Below are 20,006 nucleotides of genomic sequence, written 5' to 3' on the forward strand. Positions count from 1 at the left end.
CTTTCCCAGTCTCCTGTGCTGTGACTTGTACAAAAAAGCACTGATCAGTCACCAAAGCCAGCCCCATGGCAGGGGTTTGGGTACAGATCTGAGCAGACTGCAGCACCACTGGGGACAGATGGTGGAGGGGAGAGGTGAGATGGGGACCTCTTCACCCAAGAGCTTTAAAACCCCTTCCAGTAAAAAAAACAAACAAACAAATGAACAGCCAAGCAAACCCCACCCAAACAGTGCTAGCTGAGACCCAGCTCATCCTCTCAGAAGCAAGCTCAGCTGCATGGGTTTTACACAGGGCAGCTTTTCAGGAGGAGGCTCCTCCAGGGCACAGTCCCAGCTCCTTCAGTGACAATGGCCACTGCTGCTGCCTCCCCACCACACTCACAAGCACCATCAACCAGAGAGGGCAGAAAAGCTCAGGCACAGGACAGCCTCCATCCCCATCACTTTTGTCCCGCTCCTCCCAGCCACATTCATGATGCTCTGGCCCCTCTGAACCATTTCCCAAGGCTGAGGAAGGTGTTTGGGGAACCAAAGCTGCCCACCAGCTCCTGGCTGCCGCTCTGCCACACCAGTCCCTCCTCCTTTAAATCCCTGTTCCTCTCCAGCTCCTCACAAAATGTCTCCTTTCCTGCCTGCCAGACCTGGCTCCAGCCTCCCAGGAGCGAGCTGTCGCCTCGATGCCATTTGGAGAGGCTTTGGAAGGGAAGGGGGGGTGGGAATCTATCTTTATCCACCCTGGGAAGCGCCATGCGCGGCTCTGGCACTGTGCAAGTAATTAACAATAATGAAAAGTTGGGGTTGCCATGGATATGCTGTTCTATTTACAACAGGCATCTCTCTCCCCATCACCCAGACCTGTGCAGCAGCCCGGGGAGATCAGAAGCCCATTCAGTGCTGTGGCATCTGGTTTTATTTTTACCCAGGCTGCTGTCCCAGGAGGGTGTCCAGGGGGGACATCAGGGCAGGAGCCACCAGCCAGCTCCTTGGGAAGCAGCACATGGGCTTTCCCTGGTGCTCTGCCTCGCCTGCCTCTCCTGAGAGCTGCTGCCAGAGGAAAGAAACCCAGAAAAAGTGCTTCTGAGATACCTCAAACTATCTGGCCATGACTTTGCCGTAAAAAACAAACAAACAAAAGCCAGTCCCCACAAGATGTTTTTGAGAACTTTGCTGCAAACAGGCTTGCACGTCAAACACTGCTTTGGGACCAGTGCTAGCTCAGGAGGGGAGGAAAACCAAAGATAAATAAAAAGGAGAAGGAGGAAGAAACAAACCCAAAATGTCAGCCTGGGGGTTGTTTTTTGGTGAGCTGCTGTGTGGGTCTCACAGAACACCAGAGCTCCTTAGTACACCACGGGACTGCAGTTGGTTTAATTACAGACTCAGGTGAACATGAAATATTAAATATGGAACACAGCTGGGGTCAGGCGGGAAGTCGGCCCGTTTGGGTTCGTGTTCCGATCTGGGTACCTGCGGAATTACCCGAGGCGGGGCCGGGGCGGTGCGGGGAGGCTGTGGCTGCTCCATCCCATGCAGCTTTAGTCACTGCCAACAGCCTCGGCATCAGCCACGCGTGCTCTGACTCTTCTGCGGGGCTGGGCTGTCCTCCCGGCATTACCAGCACCGGGGATGGGGTTTTTTTTGGGTCTCGGAGCTGCCGTCACAGAGCAGCACCCGCACCCTCACCCCGCAGTGACTCAGCCCGGGGAGGTGGGGGCTGCGGGCACCAGACCCCCCCGGGGCTCCCACAGCCCCACGGAGCGGCTGATAAGGAGCCGGAGTGATAGTGCCTGCTCGAATTCCCGTCCGGTGGGGGCTGTGAAACCTAAACCATCTCCTTTTGGAGACAAACAGCGCGGGGCTTTTCGGTTAAAGAAACGCCAGAGCTGCCCCTCCTGCCCTGTGGGACGCAGAAAAGGGAAAAGCAACAATCCGAACCACGCAGCAATGCCCCATTTCGAGCTCCTCCAACGAACTGGTTCAGCAGCTTTCCCAGGAACCCCCCCACGGATTCGTTAGGGAGTGCAGAGGCACTGACTGACAGCACAGGCAGCAGCTCAGGGAAGCCCACGCGTTGCCACCCACTCCACACTCTTCGACCAGAGCTGGTGGAAGGTGCCAGGGCAGGGACCCCCCAGCATCTCCCATCCTGCTGTGCCCCTGTCCCCCCCTGGCTGCTCCCCACAAAGCCAAATATGTGATCCACAGGCCAGACCACACATCCCTGCGCAGGATTGGGACCCTGTGGGAACCCTACAGGCCCCAAACGCAGTAGGAAGGAGCATGAGAAACCCAAACGTGGGGTGAAGCAGAAGCTCAGAGCACACAGGGTCCCTGTATGGCATGGGAGCTGTTGGGCAGTGCCTGCTCCACTGCAGGCTCCCTGCAAGCCCTGGGCAAGGATCACCTTTTGCACCAGAGAAAGTAACCTGGCATGCTCTGACCTTTCCATACAATCACATCTCATTTCTCTGTCCAGAAATGCCTCATGAACCAGCACCTGCAGGCACCAGCACTCCCCAGCCCTTCCTGTGGCAAGTGATGGGAGCATCCCTGGGCAGCACCAGCTCTGCTGGAGCACACTGGACTCCCAGGAGAGGTGTGAGGTCCCCAGGATGTGGCAGAGACCCCAGTGCAGCTTCCTGAGAGGCAGGTGGTGGATGTGATGTGCAGGCTGGGATGGCAGGGAAGGAGCTGCTGTTGGAGAGGTGTTGGAACTCCTCTGGGGATGCAGAGCTGCTGGGCCACGTCAGCCCATCAGCCCTCGCTTCTCTGCCTGGCCACAGAGCCTTTCCCTGGGGCACAGGGAGAGGGGTTGGGGAAGGACACAGAGCATCACCCACCAGCTGGGCTGGTGGCACACATGCCGTGGCTGCACAGCCCCGTGACTCAGTGAGGGCCTGGATGAAGCTCACCCCGCCCTCCCCAGCCCAAACGGCACCTCAGCATCCCTCTGTGCACAGGCAGCTTCCAAAACACAGCCCTTTCCACGGGGGCAGGCACACCACACCATCCCTGCTCCCCCAGTGCCATGAGGGCACCTCTCAGTGCCACCAACACACCCAGCAGAGCTGCTCCCCGTGACCCTGCAGAGCCCACGGTCACCTATAGCCCATCAGGGGGATCAGAGAGGGAAAAATGGCCTTGGGGGGACACTGCTTGCCTCTGGGTGGCAGAGGCAGCCAGGTTGGGGTGCCTGGGCAAGGCTGGAGGGTGGCCCCAGCACTGACTCAGGCTCTGACACATGTGGCTCTCTGCAGCTGAACATGGCCCAGTGAAACACACCTGGGCTACAGAAAGGCTTCCTGCTGCACCCACCAGCCCGTGAATCAGAGCATCCCATGGATTTGGGAAGGAGCACGTGTCCCTGCAGCACACTGCATCCCAGCCACCTCCCAAGAGCCAAAATCTACCCCTGCACGGGGGATTCAGCCCATGGATATGTATGTGCTGGCCCCTCTGCTCCTGCTGTGGCTGGAGAGCAAAGAAGGCTCTTGCCGTGTTCTGACCCTTGCCTCCCCTGAGAGGCCCCTGGTGACCCACATTCAGCCACCAAAATCACACCCAGGGACCTAAAGCACAGGTTTTGTTTTTCCCCATTAAGGAGCCACAGCCCCAGAGCCTGCTCAGGGATCTCTGCTCCCTTCTGTCACCTCACATTGAACAAGAGGTGGCTGATGGCTCCGTGGCTGGGTTTATCCCTGGGAGGTCACTCGCTGCCTCCCCCGGGGTCCCTGCTGCTGTCAGGGAGGTGAGGAGTAGGCAGAACCCCAAAACCAGAGCAGAGCTCTCCCAAACTCCACCAAGGTGCCTTTTGGCTGAGATCAGGACGATCTGCGCCCGTTTCTCTGTGGTTTGACCACCCCAGGATGCAGTTGTCCTGGACCCAGGAGGTCTCACGTCCCTGAGCTTTTTGCATCACTCAGGGACCATTTTTTGCATCAGGCCCGTGCAGGCGGTGGAAGGCAGGGACGAGTAAACTCTGGCGTAACCATGGAAACTGGAGAGGAGGGATGGATGGAGGCTGAGCCCTGCACGCCTGTGCCACGCGTGTGGAAAGCAGCTGCCTGCTCCCCACTCGGCTGGCCTGACCCCACGGCTGCTGATCACAGAGCGTGGCAGGAAAACACCCTGGTGATTAAGCTAATAGCCTTAATGACCGGCTGATGGCCTGCTGGCCAGACCCACCCTTCGGGAATGTGCCCAGCACCTTGCTCATCCAGGCAGGGCTGGGCTGTGCACCTCCAGCACCACTGTTGAGAGGGGATGCTTCTGTCTCAAGCATCTCTGCCCCACCATGGTCTTCATGTCTCATCCTAAAGATGCACAGGTTCCTATGGGGAGGGGGGAAACCTGCCCACAACATATTGTCTGCCACACCAGATTGCTGCTGCCCCACACAGCTTGGGCAGGGCCTGAGGGGCACAGGGCTGGGGCAGGGGATCCCTCATCGGCTCCCCACACCAGGCAGGAGGGGCAGAAGGTGTCCGAGAAAGCCGTCGCTGCCTGACACCTCCCCTGTGCTCAAGACCAAACCTTCTCGGTCCCACCTGTCCCTGCTTTTGGACCGAGATGGCTCTTTGCAGGAGGGGTGGGGGACAGCAGCCCTTGTGCAGCAGCCTGCCCACCCAGTGTCCCCACTCCTCGTTCTTGCTCCCAGCCACCCGCAAGCAAACCCTTTACCGGGGAGGAGCTGACATTTCCTTCTAGCTCTGGTACCCACTGTATTAGCTGCATCCTTGGGCCAAAGGCCTCCCAAGTTTCCCTCTGCATCCTCTAACCCACGTTAAAAACACCCAGAGCTCCCGGCAGGGTGAAGGTTAAATGCACAAGTTCCAAAAACATCCCTCTGGAGTTGTTAAGAACCAGAGTAGTTGAGAACCGCCTGGGACCAGCAGGCAGGGCTGTCCAAGAGCCTGTTTCTCACTCATTGATGTTCAAATGGAGGAGAAATGAGGGGTTTAGGTCCTTGGGAGGGAACCCCACAGGTCGCTGAGGCTGCCACCCCAAAACCCATCACACTGCTGGTGACTGACACCACCCTAGGAGGCACTGCGAGGGCTCCCGGTCCCCAGCCCAGGGCACGGTCCCTGGACCCCAGCTCCCGGGGAACCCCCCCGAGGTTCAGCTCTGTCTCAGCTTCTTGCCAGACTTGAGCCTGCTCGGGGGTTCAGCTCTGCCTTCGAGATGGTGCAGCTCCGAGGAAGGGAGCAGAGGAGAGCAGAGCTGATTGCAACTCATAGGCAAAGCAAACCTTGAGCTTACAGAGCCGAAATCCTTCCATTTTCATTCTTTTGGCCTTTTGAGGTTTTCTTAATTTGTCTATTTTTGTTCCTCGCCCACCCCCGCGCTGAGTGTGACGAGAGCCCTCGCTGGAGAGGCAGGGTTTTAAGGAAGAGCGCTGGCTGTTACAAAGCAGCGAGGCTCTTGGAAAAACAGCCTCTGGAGCAATAAACAGATTTGGTGCTGAGGGCTGTGAGGGATGGCTCCATCTGGGCTGCTGAGTCATGAAACCTGCTGAAGGGAGATACAAGCCAGAGGGCTCGGGGCAGGAGAAGCTTCCTAGCAGGGATTTTTGCTATTTCGGTCTGAACGTGCAACAACAAAACCAGAAACCGAACAAAAGAGGGTTGGGAGGGGGGTGGTGGTTAAACGCTTCGCTCTGGCAGGCGAGGGGTTAAAGTTGAGGCTGCCCCCCTCCTCCTCCTCCTCCTCCCTCCTCTTCCCCAGGTCCAGGCAACCGAGTCCCATCCCTGCCACAGCAGGAGCCACCAGACCCTTCCACCTTAGCCCGACGGTTTCCAGCCGAAGCCAACCTCTCCCCTTTGCAGTGTAAATCCTCCTTCCCACTCCATCCCTCCATGGGGACCCCAGCCCACCCTGCCACAAGCAAGGGACATTCCTGGCACCCAGCATGGCACCCAGGAGGAGCCCCCAAGGACACCCTGCTTCGGCTGTGGCTCAGGGATGTCCTGATTCCATAAAAAACAGGCTCAGCCCTCTCTCCTAGGGTGGTCTCCCTCCCCACCGGGCACCCACCGAGCACATTCCCGTCTCCAGGGGGACCCTGACACATCCCCACAGGGACCCTCTTCTGTCCTCACAGGAACCATCACTTGTCCCCAGTCCCTCGCTTTCCCCCATCTCTAGAGTCCCCCATTTGTCCCCAGCCCCACAGGAACCCCATCATGTCCCCACAGGGACTCTCACTTGTCCCCCAGCCTCACAGGGACCCCTCCACATCCCCCCGGGGACACAGGGCGAGAGGGCGCGGGCCGAGGCCGGTTCAGCCGCCCCCTCCTCAAGCCCCTTCCACCCCCGGTCCCCCGTGTGTCCCTCGGGCAGCGGCGCCTTTAAGGCTGGGCCGGGCGCCAGCAGCCTCCGCCCGGGGGCAGAACCGGGCGGGCCGGGCTCCGCCGTAGCCTGGTAACCGCGGCTCGGCGGGCGGAGGGCGGCCCCGGCAGCGCCGCGGTCAGGTGGCAGCCCCGGAGACGGAGCCCGGCTGCCGCCCGATAAAAACTCCTGCCCCACCGCTGCCCGCCCGGGAGCGCGGAGGATCCGCCGAGGAACCATGGTAGGAGCGGAGCGGGATCGGGCCGGGCCTCGGCCGGGGAGGGAGCGCGGGGCCGGCGGTGCTGCGGGGTACCGGGGGCTGCCGGCTCTCCCCGCGGATTCGGGATTATTTACAGCTCGCCCTACTCGATCTGCCTTATAGTGCCCTTCTGCGGCGGGCAGGGCAGCTCCGGCTCGGGGAGGGCGACCACCGGTTCCCTCCCCCCCTTCCTCCCTTCCCCAGCGGTGCCTCGGGGCTGCCCCTGGAGCTCGGGCGGTGCCGTTGGGGACCGGGCAGTCCCCGGGGGCCTTGGGGACCGGGCAGAGTCCCTGTGTGCAGGCAGGGAGCGGGCTGCGGCGGGACGGTGCAGACCCGAAGGAGCCGGGAGAAGGCAGAAAGCCGGTGGCGAGTGGTTAAAGCCCGAGCCCGGCTGGTTGGAGTCACAGCCCGGGTGTTTCCTCGACGTGGAAACGAGCCTCAGCCCACGCCGCGGGGCCGGAGCGGATCCCTGGATCTTCCCTCCCCCGGTTCTGCGGGGCACCTCGGTGCCGGCAAACCCCGGCACCTCGAAGCCGGACCGGTTCTGTGTGTGTGTGTGCGCGGCCCTTGAGGCAGGTCCGGAGCGTGGCTGCTGTGAGCGGCACCGGGCAGCAGCGAGCGGCGTTTGGCTGGAGGGAGATGGGCAGGATCATAACCTGTTCGACTGGGCACTAAATGAGTCTTTTATTCCGGAGCTCTTGAGGACTGACAGATGTCCTAATATCCTCTTGCAAGTTCAGTTTATCCCTCATGCCCCTGCCACAGGAATGGTGGAGGGGATTAGCAGGGACAAAACGCTGTTTTCCCTTACGATACTTTGGATCAGCTGTCCCTGCTCTGGCAGGGAAAGGATTCCTCCCCCGGGCCTCTCCCCATCCTCCTCAGTTCGTGCCACCTTCCCGGGGGCTGGGACACTGGTTCCCGAGCAATGAAAAACAAGAGCATGCCGTTTCCCACCGACAGAGATCTGCTGCCATGACTTGGCTAACGCAGCCCTGCTGAACGTCAGGAGGTGAGCAGTAATGCAGCAGGTTTTAATCGATTTATGCCTAGAAGGTGTGAACGTGCAGTTCTGCCTGTCCTTCCCGCTCCCGAGGGCTCGCCTGGGTCTGGGATGGGACACGCACATCCCATCCTTCCTCCAGGAACACAAGTGAAATCTCAGGGATTTCATCCAAACCCTCCCTGCTCTGCAGGATCTGCTCCAGGCTCTGGTCAAGGCAACACTGAAATTTATGTGGCTTTCATTCAGTACCTGATCCCAGCTGGGATCTCCGAGCTGGAAAGGCAGAGAGCTCATGCTCCTCTAGTGCTAGAAATGTACAGGGTGTGGGGGACAGTGCTGTGGAAACCAGACATTACGGGAGGGAAGAAAGAGATGCAGCAGCCTACATGAGAAAGTCTCAGGCAGAGAGCTCTGTTTTGAGAGTTGGTACCAGCTTTGTCCCAGAGAACCAGCCACGTGGCACATCTGGGCATCCAGGCAGAAGTCAGGAATGTGGAGAGGGGAAAAGGCACCTGGGCAAGACAGCAAGTACCAGGAGCAGCTTTGCTCCTGCTCACCAGAGCCTGGCCTCAGAAGAGCCATCTACCTGAGGCTGTTCACCAGTGAAGCCTTCCAGGCTTCCTGCTGCCACTGCAGGACCTGCCTTGTCGGGGAGCAATGCCTCAAACCCAGCATGGGGGCTTCTCCCACCCCCTTCCCAGCTACAGAATGCTCCCCAGATGCATGCTGATATCATAGAATCATAGAACCATAGAACCATAGATTGTCAGGTTGGATGGGACTCCAAGGATCATCTGGTCCAACCCTTCCAGGTAATTCAATTTATTGCTTTATAAAGAGACACACCGAGAAAGCATGGTGCAAATGTCCAGCAGACAGGGCTCTGGCATTTGGAAAGAGCTAAGGAATCTCTGGCAACAGCAGCTCCAGCATCCCAGCTGCTTGGGAATAAAGCCTGGAACTGGAAGGCAAACACATTTGCCTGCCCTTCCCAGGGCATGGGGTGCCAGGGTGGCTGCCTCAGTGGTGGTGGCTGCAGAGCACTCCCTGGTGCCAGCACCCAGCTTGGGGGCTGCTCTCACACAGCTACTCCCACACTTTAAAAAAACAAACAAAACCAAAACCAAACAAAACCCCAAAGCATTAAAAAATAAAAACCAAACCAGGCAGATTTGTTTCCCAGCAGGAAGGCTCAACAGGTGCTGCCACACTCACTCCAGCCCTGCAGTTTGGGATACCTGGACTGATGAGACTTCATTTTCCCTCTGTCAGCATCCCCCTCACATGCCTGGGGGGTGGCTGCAGGTCCCTCACCCCTGGGGGGAGGTTGATCAGCAGCTCACAGGGGCAGGGCTCCTGGTTCTCAAAGGAAACCTGACTTTGCTCAGAGCAAACCACAATTTCACCAAGGCTTGAGCAGACAGAGCTGGGTGCTGGGATTCCAGGGGTGCTGGCCCGGTGCTGTTTACACGGGAAGCATTTGGTGCTGCACGTAAACTTCATTTCCAACTAATTGATTAAAATTGGGCTCCCTTCCTGTTACCCTAAGCAACCCCACTGATGTGCTCAGAAGGTGACCTCATTCCTTGTAGCTGCTGCAGGTGGCCAGGCACTCCAACCTGTCCATTCCCTTCCTGCTTTCTTGCTTTTCCTGCCCCATGCCAAAAGGCTGCTTGGCCTTGGGAAGTCTGGGGGTTCCTTTACCTTGAGACCCCCCCCGAGCAGTGGGGCTGCATTCAGAACATGAACAAGTTAGCAGGAGCCCTGGGAAAGGTCCGAGTGCCAGGACAGAAACACCAGACAGTTCCCAGGGCACATTGCAGTGAATTTGCCTTTTATTTTCTGGGTTTTCAGTGGGTCCCCCAGCTCTGCCACGTTAGCAGGAGACTGCACTGACCTGGGTGAGCCCTGAAGTGCCAGTCAGGCAGCCCTGGTCCCAGCAGGGTCACACACTAGCAAGCACACCAGGTCCCTGTGTTTTGCTCAACTAATAAGGAAGAGAGTGAATCCCTCCTGCCAGCTCTGACTGCACAGGGCACATCCCCAGGAAAAACAAGGCTCCATCTTGCAGCTCCCTGAGCATGCCCCAGGCTCCTCTCCATCCTCATCCTCATCCCCCCAGGGTCACACAGGCACTGGGACACTGGGAGCTGGGGAGCTTTACTAAACTCCACCTGGAAGCCAGATCCCATCAGCTGGCACTGAAATAAGCTGTGACACTTCAGAGGAGACAGTATCTCCTCTTAGGGTCCAAAGCCACCCCTGCTGCTTGGAAGAAATACACAACTGTGGGATCCCATTCGTGTCTCCTCCTCAGGCTTAATTCTGGTATTGTTTTTTTTTTTTTTAAGAGCCCTTCAAGCACCCAAGCAGAGATGTTAATTAAGGCATGGATGGCCACACTGCTGGCTTGTCCTGTGGCCCCAGAGGTGAGCCCTGTGCCCCTGCTGCAACTGCCAGGCAGAGCAGCTCCAAACCAGCAGCCCCTGCTTTAAAAAGAAAGATGGTCTTGTTTTTCTTACATAAAATCCTCTTGCTGGTTGCTGAGGGAAGCTTGTCCCTGGAGCAGCTTTATCAGGCTGGAGTTTATAAATACCAGCATGCTGGAGGTTGCACCTGTGCTTGCTCCCTGTCTCCCTATGACCCTGCATGCCAGTTGGGTGCTGTCCCACAGCCAGAGGTTCTGCTGGCAAGATCCAGCTGTTGAGGAGAGAGAAAGGATCTCTGCCTCTTCCCTCTCCACAGCAGCAAGGAGTGGGGGTGGCTGTGTGGCAGGGAGTGGGTTGTGTGCCCGTGGGCAGGCTCTGACGAGGAAGTAGTGGCAGGAAAAAGCATCAGCAGAGCTGCTTCCCCTGCCTGGGAGACAAGTAGCATCCTTGGATAGACCCTTCCAAAAGCCTCAGCACCCAGGCTGCTGCTGTGGGAGGCAGTGGGGGAGATGTGTGAAGCCCTGGCCTTATCCCAGCCCTCCCAGAGCAGCAGCTGTGCTGCTGGTGCCCGGGGAAGGGACACAGGCAGTGATACAGGAGCACCTGCTGTCACCCCTCCAAAGGCACCCTGTCACAGCAGGCTGGGACAGGTAATTAATTAGGGTTTGTCAGCCCTGCAGCCCTGGCTGGGGTCATGGGAGCAGCCTGAATTCCAGGGGTGTGGAGGAGGCAGTGCTGCACCCGGGGGAGTGAGGCTGTGTATGGACTGGAGAGTGTGTGGACTACACATGTTTGATTTGGGTCCTTGAGCACGGATAAACTGAGGATGTTTTGCAGCCATAGCCTGGGGATTTCTCACACAAAGGGGGGGAGCCCTGCCCAAAACACACCAGGAAATCTTTGGGAAGTACCAGTGTGTGCTTGCAAGCGCCGGAGACCCAGTTGTGCCGTGTGCTGTACCAGCAGCCAGGCCAGCTCAGAGCTTTGGGTAAACAGATTATTATCTTGATTTAACATCTGACAGCTTCCATCCTGTGCTCCAGTGAGAGGGTAACGCAGGAATCAATCAGGGGTTTGGTCACAGCCTGAATCACCCCACCATCCCCTCCTGCTTCCCTCTTTCTTCTTTTCCGCTTCAAATCCCAACCACTCGTCCCTCTCGTCACGGGGATGTGGTGGTGGCTCTGAACCACACACACACACACACACTGTCACAGCTTCAGGAGCATGTCCACCCCAACCCAAGGCAGGAAAGCAAAGGCTCCAGCAGAGCAAGCACTGAGCTGCTGTGACACCCAGGAGGCAGAGGCTGCCGAGGGCCTCGAGCCCACTCAAGCAAACTCCCTTGGATCAGCGTGAGCAAGACCTGACCCTGAGAATGGCTGAATGGCTGCAGTTTGTGCTCCCTGCTGAAATCTCTTTGAAATGCTGTTCCCCGAGACCATTTCTGAAGCAATTTGCTGTTCAGCCTGGCTAGGAAGAGCCCTGAGCAGGCTCCTTCGTTCAACACCTGCAATATTGACTCTTCTCTTTACTGCAGCGTTACAGAGCGTTTGTCATCTCTACAATGAATAACTTTTCCTCTCCTGGGGAGGGGGGGAAGGCTGGCTTCAGTACTGACATTTCACACACCCAGCCCACAAACCTGCTTCGAATCCCAAACGATACTTTGGGAATAAAACCAGGGGCTCTGGGAGCTTTGCTCTCTCAGCACAGTGGAGCTCTTGACTCCCCTGGTTCTCTCCATGCACTCAATCTGCCAGGTACCTCTCAGGCCCTGCCAGGGGCACCCAAGGGCAGCAGCAAAGCCACAGCAGGACCAGATGTCCCCATTTCCTATGGTCCAAGGGAAAAAGAGCCTGGGAGATGCTCTCCTCCCTGGCAGGTACCAGCCATGTCACCATCTTAGTGACACACCACCCAACACCAACTGCAAGTCTTACTCAAGGCCCTCATGAACAAGTCACAGGCTGTATGCTCAAGCTAGAGGAGCTTAAAAAATAAAAAGAAACTCCCAAATCAGAGACAATGACCCAGCAGCACCAGAAGAAACCAGAAGCTCAAACTTCACCAACTCATTGCCTATAGACCAACAAATAAGGCTGTCCCCTCCTGTCCTAGAGATCACAGCATATTTAACTGTTTGCCTTGGCCTTTCAGAGGTGTTGTCAAGCCTTTCTTAGAAGGTCTAGGAACACTTTCCAGTGGGAATTTCAGCCTTTGTTAGCAGGACTGTGTTCCTGAGAATGAAAGCAAGAGAAACAAACTCCACCTATCACAATATTTAGAAGAACAAAGCCCTAAACATTGCCAGCAGCAACCTTTCCAAGGGGCTGGACCACTCATACATAAGTCATTGTCGTGTTGCTCTTGAAACCCTAAGAGGAGCCCCTCTGATGCCAGGAAACCCAACCAGGGGGATATGACCCAGGGTCAGACTGCCCAGACCTGCAAAGTTACACATCACCCTCCTCCATGGGAGCAGCTACCACAGACAAAGCTCCTGCCTCATTTTCCAACAAACCTGACCACAGATGAGCAGCATAGCTCAGCCTCAGGAACCCACACAGTGCCCAGAACCAGCCCAGTACCAGCCCGTGGTGCTTACCTGGGGGTCTGCAGGGAGCCAGGGGCTGCTGGAGAACTCGCATCCATGGACAGCGCTGGCCAGAAGCTGGGTAGAAAGGAGCTGGAGGCTTTGAAGACCAGAAGAATCTCCAGGCTGTAATTAACCACTTGGTTCCCCCACCTCTAATTATGCAAATGAGAGAAATGGCAGAACCCACCAACCTGCTGAGGAGAGTCCCACCTCTGTGTCAGCAGGGCCAGGGACCCCTGCAACCTGGGGGCTCTCCCAGACCTCCCCATCAGAGCTCTGTCCATGGGGAAGACCAAAGCAGAGTCCAGAACAAGGTTTACTGTGGGTCACAGCTGTTACAAGGTTAATTAATCCATTAGCAGGGGTCAGCTCAGCAAACAATTGGGTAGCAGGAACACCTGGTTGCTGCCAAAGGGAATTTCTGCCCTTTTCAGGGAAGCACAGCCACCTCTCCTCTCCTCTCGAAGGTGGCACCCACATCAGGGAGCACCCACAGCCTCTCTGCTGGGTGACACAGTGAGCAGTCCCCTGAGACAGGCTCCAGTGCCCTGGAGACACCGACTTGAGTCTTGTGTGACCACCCCAGCCTGTGCAACTGCTTGGAAATGCTGAGAAGAAACAGGAGGAGACGTGTGGGGTTCTTTTTTCCGTTGTGTGATGGTGCAGGGTGGCTGTGTCTCTGTGGCTCTCCCCATCTTGGTGGGGGCAGAGCAGGACTGCACCCAGCAGCTCTCTCCATGCCATGGTGCTGACCCCTTCTGCCACTGTCCCTTGCAGACACCACCGATGACAAAGATAATTTGATCTGCAGCCATTTTTCTCTTTTTTTTTTTCGTTTCTGCATACAAGAAGGGCCGGGCAGAGGCTTTTCACTCTTCTCTCTCAGCCGCGGGGCCATGTTGGGAACAAAGAGCAGCAGTGTTGGGTTACAGCAGGGCCAGGGTGGGTCGGAGCAGGTGTGTTAGGAAAGGCAAATGGAGAAAAGCAGCAGACCTGAGGCAAGGCTTTGTCCAGAGCTGTCTGGGGCCGGGCAGGAGGTGACAGGAGGGGGCAGCTCTGGGGACAGCCCGGGCCTCACGCCTGCAGGCCCAGGGGCAGCTCCTGCCATGCCAGGCAGATGAAGCCTCTTTGATTTTCCAGGTTTTTCATTTTTTCAGCTCTCAGCTCGGTGGGTGTGGGCAGGAGGACCGAGGCGTTGTCACAGTATGTCACAGCCGGTGCCATCCCCGCTGTCAGAGCTGCCAGACGCAGGCAGGGCTGCCCGCACCTTCCCGCCATTTCCCCTCAGCTTCCTGGGGGCCGCCTGGGATGGAGCGCGGGATGGAGCACAGCAGCCTCGTCCCTCACACCACAAAATCCTCTCCAGAACGTTAACTCTTTTCAGGCAAGAGCCTTCCTGGTTCCATGTGGCCGTGCTGCCCAGTGTCAGCCATTTGCAGCCCCCGGGAGCAGGGTGCAGCTGGGACACGGGATGGCGGGCACCCCGCAGCCACCCCTTCCCTGATGGCGGACGGGCGCCTGCCTCAGGCTGCTCCTCCGCTCCTCCTGGGCAGGCGGTGTGGCCCGTGGCAGGAGGACATTTGTCTGTCCGTCTGTCCCACCAGGGGCTGCTGGCGTGGCCCAGGCCCCTCAGCAGTGCAGTTTGCAGAGCCAGCCCAGCCTGTCACATGCAAATGTCGGGATAAGTTGCTGCCTGCAAAGAGGAACCACGTTATGGAAAGCAGCAAAGCCCTTCCCAAAGCACCCCAGGAATGCGCCCACTCCACTTGGGGAGCAGCTGGAGCTGAGGTGCAGCGGCTGCAGTGAGGACACAGGGAGTGTGCCTGACCCCAAGCAGATGTCAGGAGGCAGTGTGACAGGGATTGGGGTCACTGCTCCGTGGGAACAACCCCTGCTGTGCCAGAGGTGGCCATCAGATGGGATGCAGGAGGGTGAGGGAGGCTCTGCCATGCTCTGGGCTGGCTTGGGGAAGTGCTAGTCCGGCAGTGCTTCCCTGCAGGCAGCTGCTTCACCTGCACTCTGGAGACTTGGGTTCTTTCTGGAGGAATAAAAGAAGGGGATGGGATGCTGGCATGCTGTCACCATCCCCTGCTTTCCAGGAGCAGGACACTGCATATGCAGCACCAGCTCTGTCTCTTAATGTTTGTAATTCTAGCAATGCTCTCAAAAGCACCAGCTGCCTGGGACTAGGTGAGCATCTTATCAGATGCTAAAGGAGACATTAGAGCAAATTTATTACTTAAAATATTAATATCTTTTTTTGAGGTTTGGCTTTTGTGCCAGCCTCAGATTTCTCGGGGCCTATCCTGGTTTTGCCTGCTGTGTTGGCAGCAATTGGTGACATTACACTCTTGGCAGTTAATACCTTCTCATGGCCTCTGGGAAGGCAGGGAAATGGTGGTCCCCCCCTCCCAAGTCCTTGGACAACACCTGAATTGGGTGGCTTAAAGATACTCCAGTGGATGGAGCTGCTTGGCATCCCTTTGGGGTCCAGCACAGCTCCCAGTAACCCCAGGCTCTCTTCTCTCCCCAGCACACCACTGGACACACTCTGTGAGACATCTCCTCTCCAGCCGCCCGCAGCATCCCCGTCTCCACCCGTGGTTTGCAGCAGCAGTTTGGTACCTACCGTAAGTTCCTGAATCCTTTGCCTTGTCAACAACAGCTATTGGAGAGCAGGGGGTTTCCCCTGCTCAAAAGACTTCCTCATTCCTTTGGAAAACTGCCTTCCACTGCTGCTCCAGTGGGGTGACTGCCACGGGGGTGTCTGCAGGGGAAGTTGAACCCTCACTCCCTGTGTTGGGGTGTGAAGAGCTGTTCAAGGAGCTGCCAGCAGGGAACAAGCCACAGAGGAGATGGTGTGATGCTCATTAAGTTACCACAAAGCCATGCCAAAAATCCACTGGCAGTGTAGCCAGCTGCTGCTGAGACCTGTCGGTGTTTCCCAGAGCGTGGTATGCAGATGGATGGCTGCACAGTCATGTCAGGGCTGGGGAAGCCACAGCTGGGGTCTCTCAGCCCCTCAAGGACTAGAGAGACAGACACCCTCTTGCCCAGTGGGTGTGCCCAAGGTGTTGACCACTCCCAGGTCCCCTCCACGTGAAGCCTGGTGACATTTCAGTGGGATTCCCCAGCCCAAGACAACTGGAGCCTCTCCCATGGCCCATCTCTGGCTGAAGAGTGCACAACTAACAGGGACTTGCAAATTATTAATGCTCTGAGGTTCATGCCCTCGCTTGTGGCTTCCCCACTGGCTTTGGGGAAGGGGAGTAGGGAATTTAAAGCAGGGATCCTTCCTGGGGACCACAACAGAGGCAGGCAGGGAGGCAGGGCTCAGGCAGGCGAGCCCAAGCCTTTGCAGAGCGTGTTTTTCTCCAAAGCATGAGTCAGTCATGAAGGTGGCAGGAAAAGAGCCTCCCTTGTCCCAGCCTCTGCTTTGGTTTTACTCTCAGCTTCTGACATAACCAGGTCACTCTTTCCACACTTGCCCAGCCTTGGTGAGAGCTGATCTGGATGGACATGACTCACTGCCTTTTCTAATGAGCAACTTTTCTCTGTTCATGTACTTTGGCGGGGCCCTTCATATGCCTAAAAAAGGAGAAGGGTGGCACTGGGGAGAGGGCAGGGTGATCTGGCCTCACCCAGCCCCTGTCAGCTGGTTCTCACCAACCCGCTGAACTCCAGCCAGTTGTGAAGTTGCTGCTTTTAAGCATTCAAAGGGTGTAGCTAATCTCCCACGTGCTAATCCAGGTGAAATGCTATCCAGGCCCACAGGTAGGCTGCCCAAACCCTTGACAAGTAATTGGAGCTAATTAGGCTGGGAGATTTTTTTTTTTTTCCCCTGTTAATCTCTGTCCAGGCAATGCCTGGCGGTAATAAGCAGTGTGCAAACCCAGAACCACCTCACAGCGGGGAGGTTTGCCAGCAGGACGTTGCCCAAGCCATGGCAGGGCGAGTTGGGTTTTCCTCTTCTCTTGCGGAGAGAGGGGCTCAGTGGGCAGCTGCCCTGCTCACGTGGCCTTGCTTGTGTTTTGCAGTGACTTAGCGGAAGAAGCTCTCGCACCACCAGCCCAAACAATCCTTCCCTTGGCTGAAGATCCCGTTGAGTCTCTTCCCATAATGGAAGTGTGAGTGCCAAGCTCCTCCATGACCTCCAGAAGCCACAACTCCTTACCGAGGACTCTGATGGCTCCACGAATGCTTTCCGAAAGCACCCTGGGGGGCATCGCCCAAATCACCCCCTCCCTCTACCTGAGCCGGGGCAGCGTCGCTTCCAACCGGCACCTGCTCCTCTCCCGGGGGGTCACCTGCGTCATCAACGCCACCATCGAGATCCCCAACTTTAACTGGCCCCAGTTTGAGTACGTGAAAGTGCCTTTGGCCGACATGCCCAACGCCCCCATCTCCCTCTACTTCGACAGCGTCGCCGACAAGATCAACAGCGTGGCGCGGAAGCACGGCGCCACCTTGGTCCATTGCGCCGCCGGCGTCAGCAGGTCGGCCACCCTCTGCATCGCCTACCTGATGAAGTACCACAAGGTCTCCCTCTTCGAGGCGTACAACTGGGTCAAATCCAGGCGCCCCATTATACGCCCCAACGTGGGCTTCTGGAGGCAACTGATAGACTACGAGAGGAAGCTCTTTGGGAAGACGACGGTTAAAATGGTACAGACACCGTATGGCATCATCCCAGACCTTTACGAGAGAGAGAGGAGACCCCTGATGCCTTACTGGGGAATTTAATGTGACTGCAGATGGGAAGCACAACGGAAGGGACACGCTGTTCTGAGTCGACCAGACTGGGGACATTCCCTTCTCCTTCTACAGCCAACTTTGGTTCTTTACCATACAGCAGAACCTCAACTAATTCTCACCTCACCCGCAAGGCCAACGATTCCCTTCAAAGCGTTTCTCTCTACAGGGATCCCCCCATCCGCACTTCTCTGATTTAGCAGAACGAGGTCTCCTTCTAAGTTTATTCCTTTCCATAAGGCCTCCTTCCCTTTTTTAGTCAATTTATTAGTACCCTACAAGGAAAGGCCCAAGAGGCGTTTGGCAGAGTTAATGAACAAAGCGCGCTTTGTGATGCGGTAGCCTGGATGTTTTGTTAATAGCTTGTTTGCTTCCTTGCAAAATCCTGTAGTGGCTAGGGAGCAGCACTAGCACAGAGCCAGCAAGGCCCTTCTCCCTGGCAGTGGGTTTTTCCAAGAGCCAGGAAGGCAGGTGTGCAGGGTTGGGGTGCTAGTGCTGGTGTTTTCTTTAACATCTGTAGTGACTCTCAGTATATAGTGTTTGAGATCTTTAGTCAGCTCTTAATCTGTATTAAAAGTAAAAAAAAAAAAAAACACAAAACACAATGGAAAAACGAACAAAAAAAAAAAAGAGTGAAGTCAGTCTGTGTCGGCCACAAGTAAAATAAAATTTGAAATATTCAGATTAAATAAATATGAGATCTTTTTTTTTTTTTTCCACTCATTCCATGCCAGGGCAGTAGTCCTGGAATACACTTACAGTACCTGAAAAATGCTGGTGTGTTTTGTGGGTGGAAAGTAAACAGAGATCTTGTCCAAACGTGGCTCAAGACAGACAGGAGAGGTTAACCCTCCCTGCACTGACACCCAAAGAAACCTTCAGGAACCTGTCTGTGCGTGGCCACCTGCCAAAGGGGCTGGGCTGTGTTAGCTCAGAGTCAGTCACCCAGTCAGTGGAAAGTAGGCAAAACCGCTCCATTACTTAGCTCCAAGTATGGTTGTGATCTGCCTTAGCCCATTTCTCAGTCACTTTCTGATGTCCTCAAGGTTATGTTGCAATCTAGAATTACTCTGCACAACCGGCGATCCGTCCCACCTCCCGGACAAGGATGGTTTTCCAGAGGAGGCTTTGCCTTGTTCTGCCTGTGACAAGAACGATTCCAACCTGAGAGGTGGGAGAAGCCTTGCCCTGGCATTGCTGCTGCCTCCTGCCCACTGGTCCCCTCCCCGTGGGGCAGGGATTGGTTTTGTTGGATTGTACCTGGCCCACCAGGACAGCAGGGCAAGTCCTCCGTGAGACATTCGTGTCCTCCTCTGTTGCATCTCTGAAGGAGGAGTAGGCAGATTGCTGGATGTCAGATAGCTATCTGATTTAAATGAGATTCTATACTTGTAAAAAAAAAAAAATCAATAAAGATTAAAGAAGAACATGTGTTGGTTTCTGTTCAGAACTGTCCTAATGTATCTCAGGTAACAATGAGAAGGTGGTGTGATATGAGCAGTGGCTTTAAGCAAATCTGGACCTCAGCCTTGAGAGAAGTCCTGTGATCTGTTCCCCTCATTTGGCTCATCAGTTCACAGTCCTGCAGTTCCTGATCCTCATCACAAAAGCCAGGCAATTACATTGGGTATTTCAAATTGTTTTTCTCCCCAAGCCCTAGCTGAGGTGTTCAGGACCAGGCTTTCCCCAGGCTGGGAGGATTGCTGCACACCTCGGTTTCTGGTTTCCCCAAGCTAAAAGCCACTGGGGCTGAAATACAGTTATCACTGACACAAAACTGAGCACGTGGCCTCCTCCATGTCAGAGCAACACCAGACCTGGCTGGAATTACAGCCCAGGTGAGAGGCTTTGGTCAGTTCCAACCCATAAGTCAGGTTTCAAATTTACTGCAGAGGCAAGCGTTTTACCAGGCTTCAAGTCACTCACCAGGGGAATGAAACAGGGCCCTGCCATTTCCAGGCTCCTGGGAGAGGTCCAGCAAAGTCAGTGAAGGCTGCTGCAGAAGTTCAGAGACTTCCACTTGGATCCAAGAACACTCCTTGGGGGGGATTGGTGGCACACAAGCAAAAGAGTGAGGTCCGAATCCCTGGAAATCACAAGCTTGGCCACAAGTCCAACAGACTGGATTAAGGCCAAACCTGTGCTTGGAGACACCACTGTGAGATGAGCTACTGCAAATTCCTCATCTGTGCAAGGGCATCCACTCAAAACTTTTCCTGCAGGCACATAAATACAGCCCAGTCCCCCTGCAGCCCCCTCTTTAATCCTTTGTCCAGGATACACTTAGACAAAACACGTGAAAAACCCCCAAATGATTCAACACCATTTTTTCCCAACAATACCAACACTTGGATCTGGGTGTCCTTTGGTACCACCAGCACTGGCAGGGAAAGGTCTCCTCCTGCTTTGGAGATGAGCAAGAATGAGGCTTTGGCTCCCTGGAATGAAAGAGATTTGACATTAGCTTTGTGCAGTTCAGGTTTCATGGCTGCCCCCCCAGTTTCAGTGACAAAGAGACACAGGAGACTGAAAAAGAAATTAAAATCATCTGTCCAGTTTTATCATGAGTTAAACTGTGAGCAGGGAAATGGTAAGTAAGAAAAGGAACTTGGGACTGCAAATCAAGACTAA

The 20,006-nt window shown here is 55.9% G+C and overlaps 1 protein-coding gene across 1 annotated transcript; it reads left to right on the forward strand.

Annotated features, from left to right (window-relative positions):
- The first annotated feature begins 6,390 nt into the window (after positions 1–6,390).
- On the forward strand, positions 6,391–18,781 carry DUSP14 (dual specificity phosphatase 14). Its single transcript, XM_030462648.1, has 3 exons — positions 6,391–6,571; positions 15,157–15,253; positions 16,661–18,781. Exon 3 carries the CDS (start codon positions 16,770–16,772, stop codon positions 17,364–17,366), a length of 597 nt encoding a protein of 198 aa, XP_030318508.1. The 5' UTR covers positions 6,391–6,571; positions 15,157–15,253; positions 16,661–16,769; the 3' UTR covers positions 17,367–18,781.
- The last annotated feature ends 1,225 nt before the right edge of the window (positions 18,782–20,006 follow it).

This window comes from Calypte anna, chromosome 19, assembly GCF_003957555.1.
Source record: "Calypte anna isolate BGI_N300 chromosome 19, bCalAnn1_v1.p, whole genome shotgun sequence".
NCBI classification, from domain to species: Eukaryota; Metazoa; Chordata; class Aves; order Apodiformes; family Trochilidae; genus Calypte; species Calypte anna.

Bases quoted from the DNA above. Each gene is read 5' to 3' on its own strand.
- DUSP14 (XM_030462648.1), top strand. From the start codon at position 16,770: ATGACCTCCAGAAGCCACAACTCCTTACCGAGGACTCTGATGGCTCCA.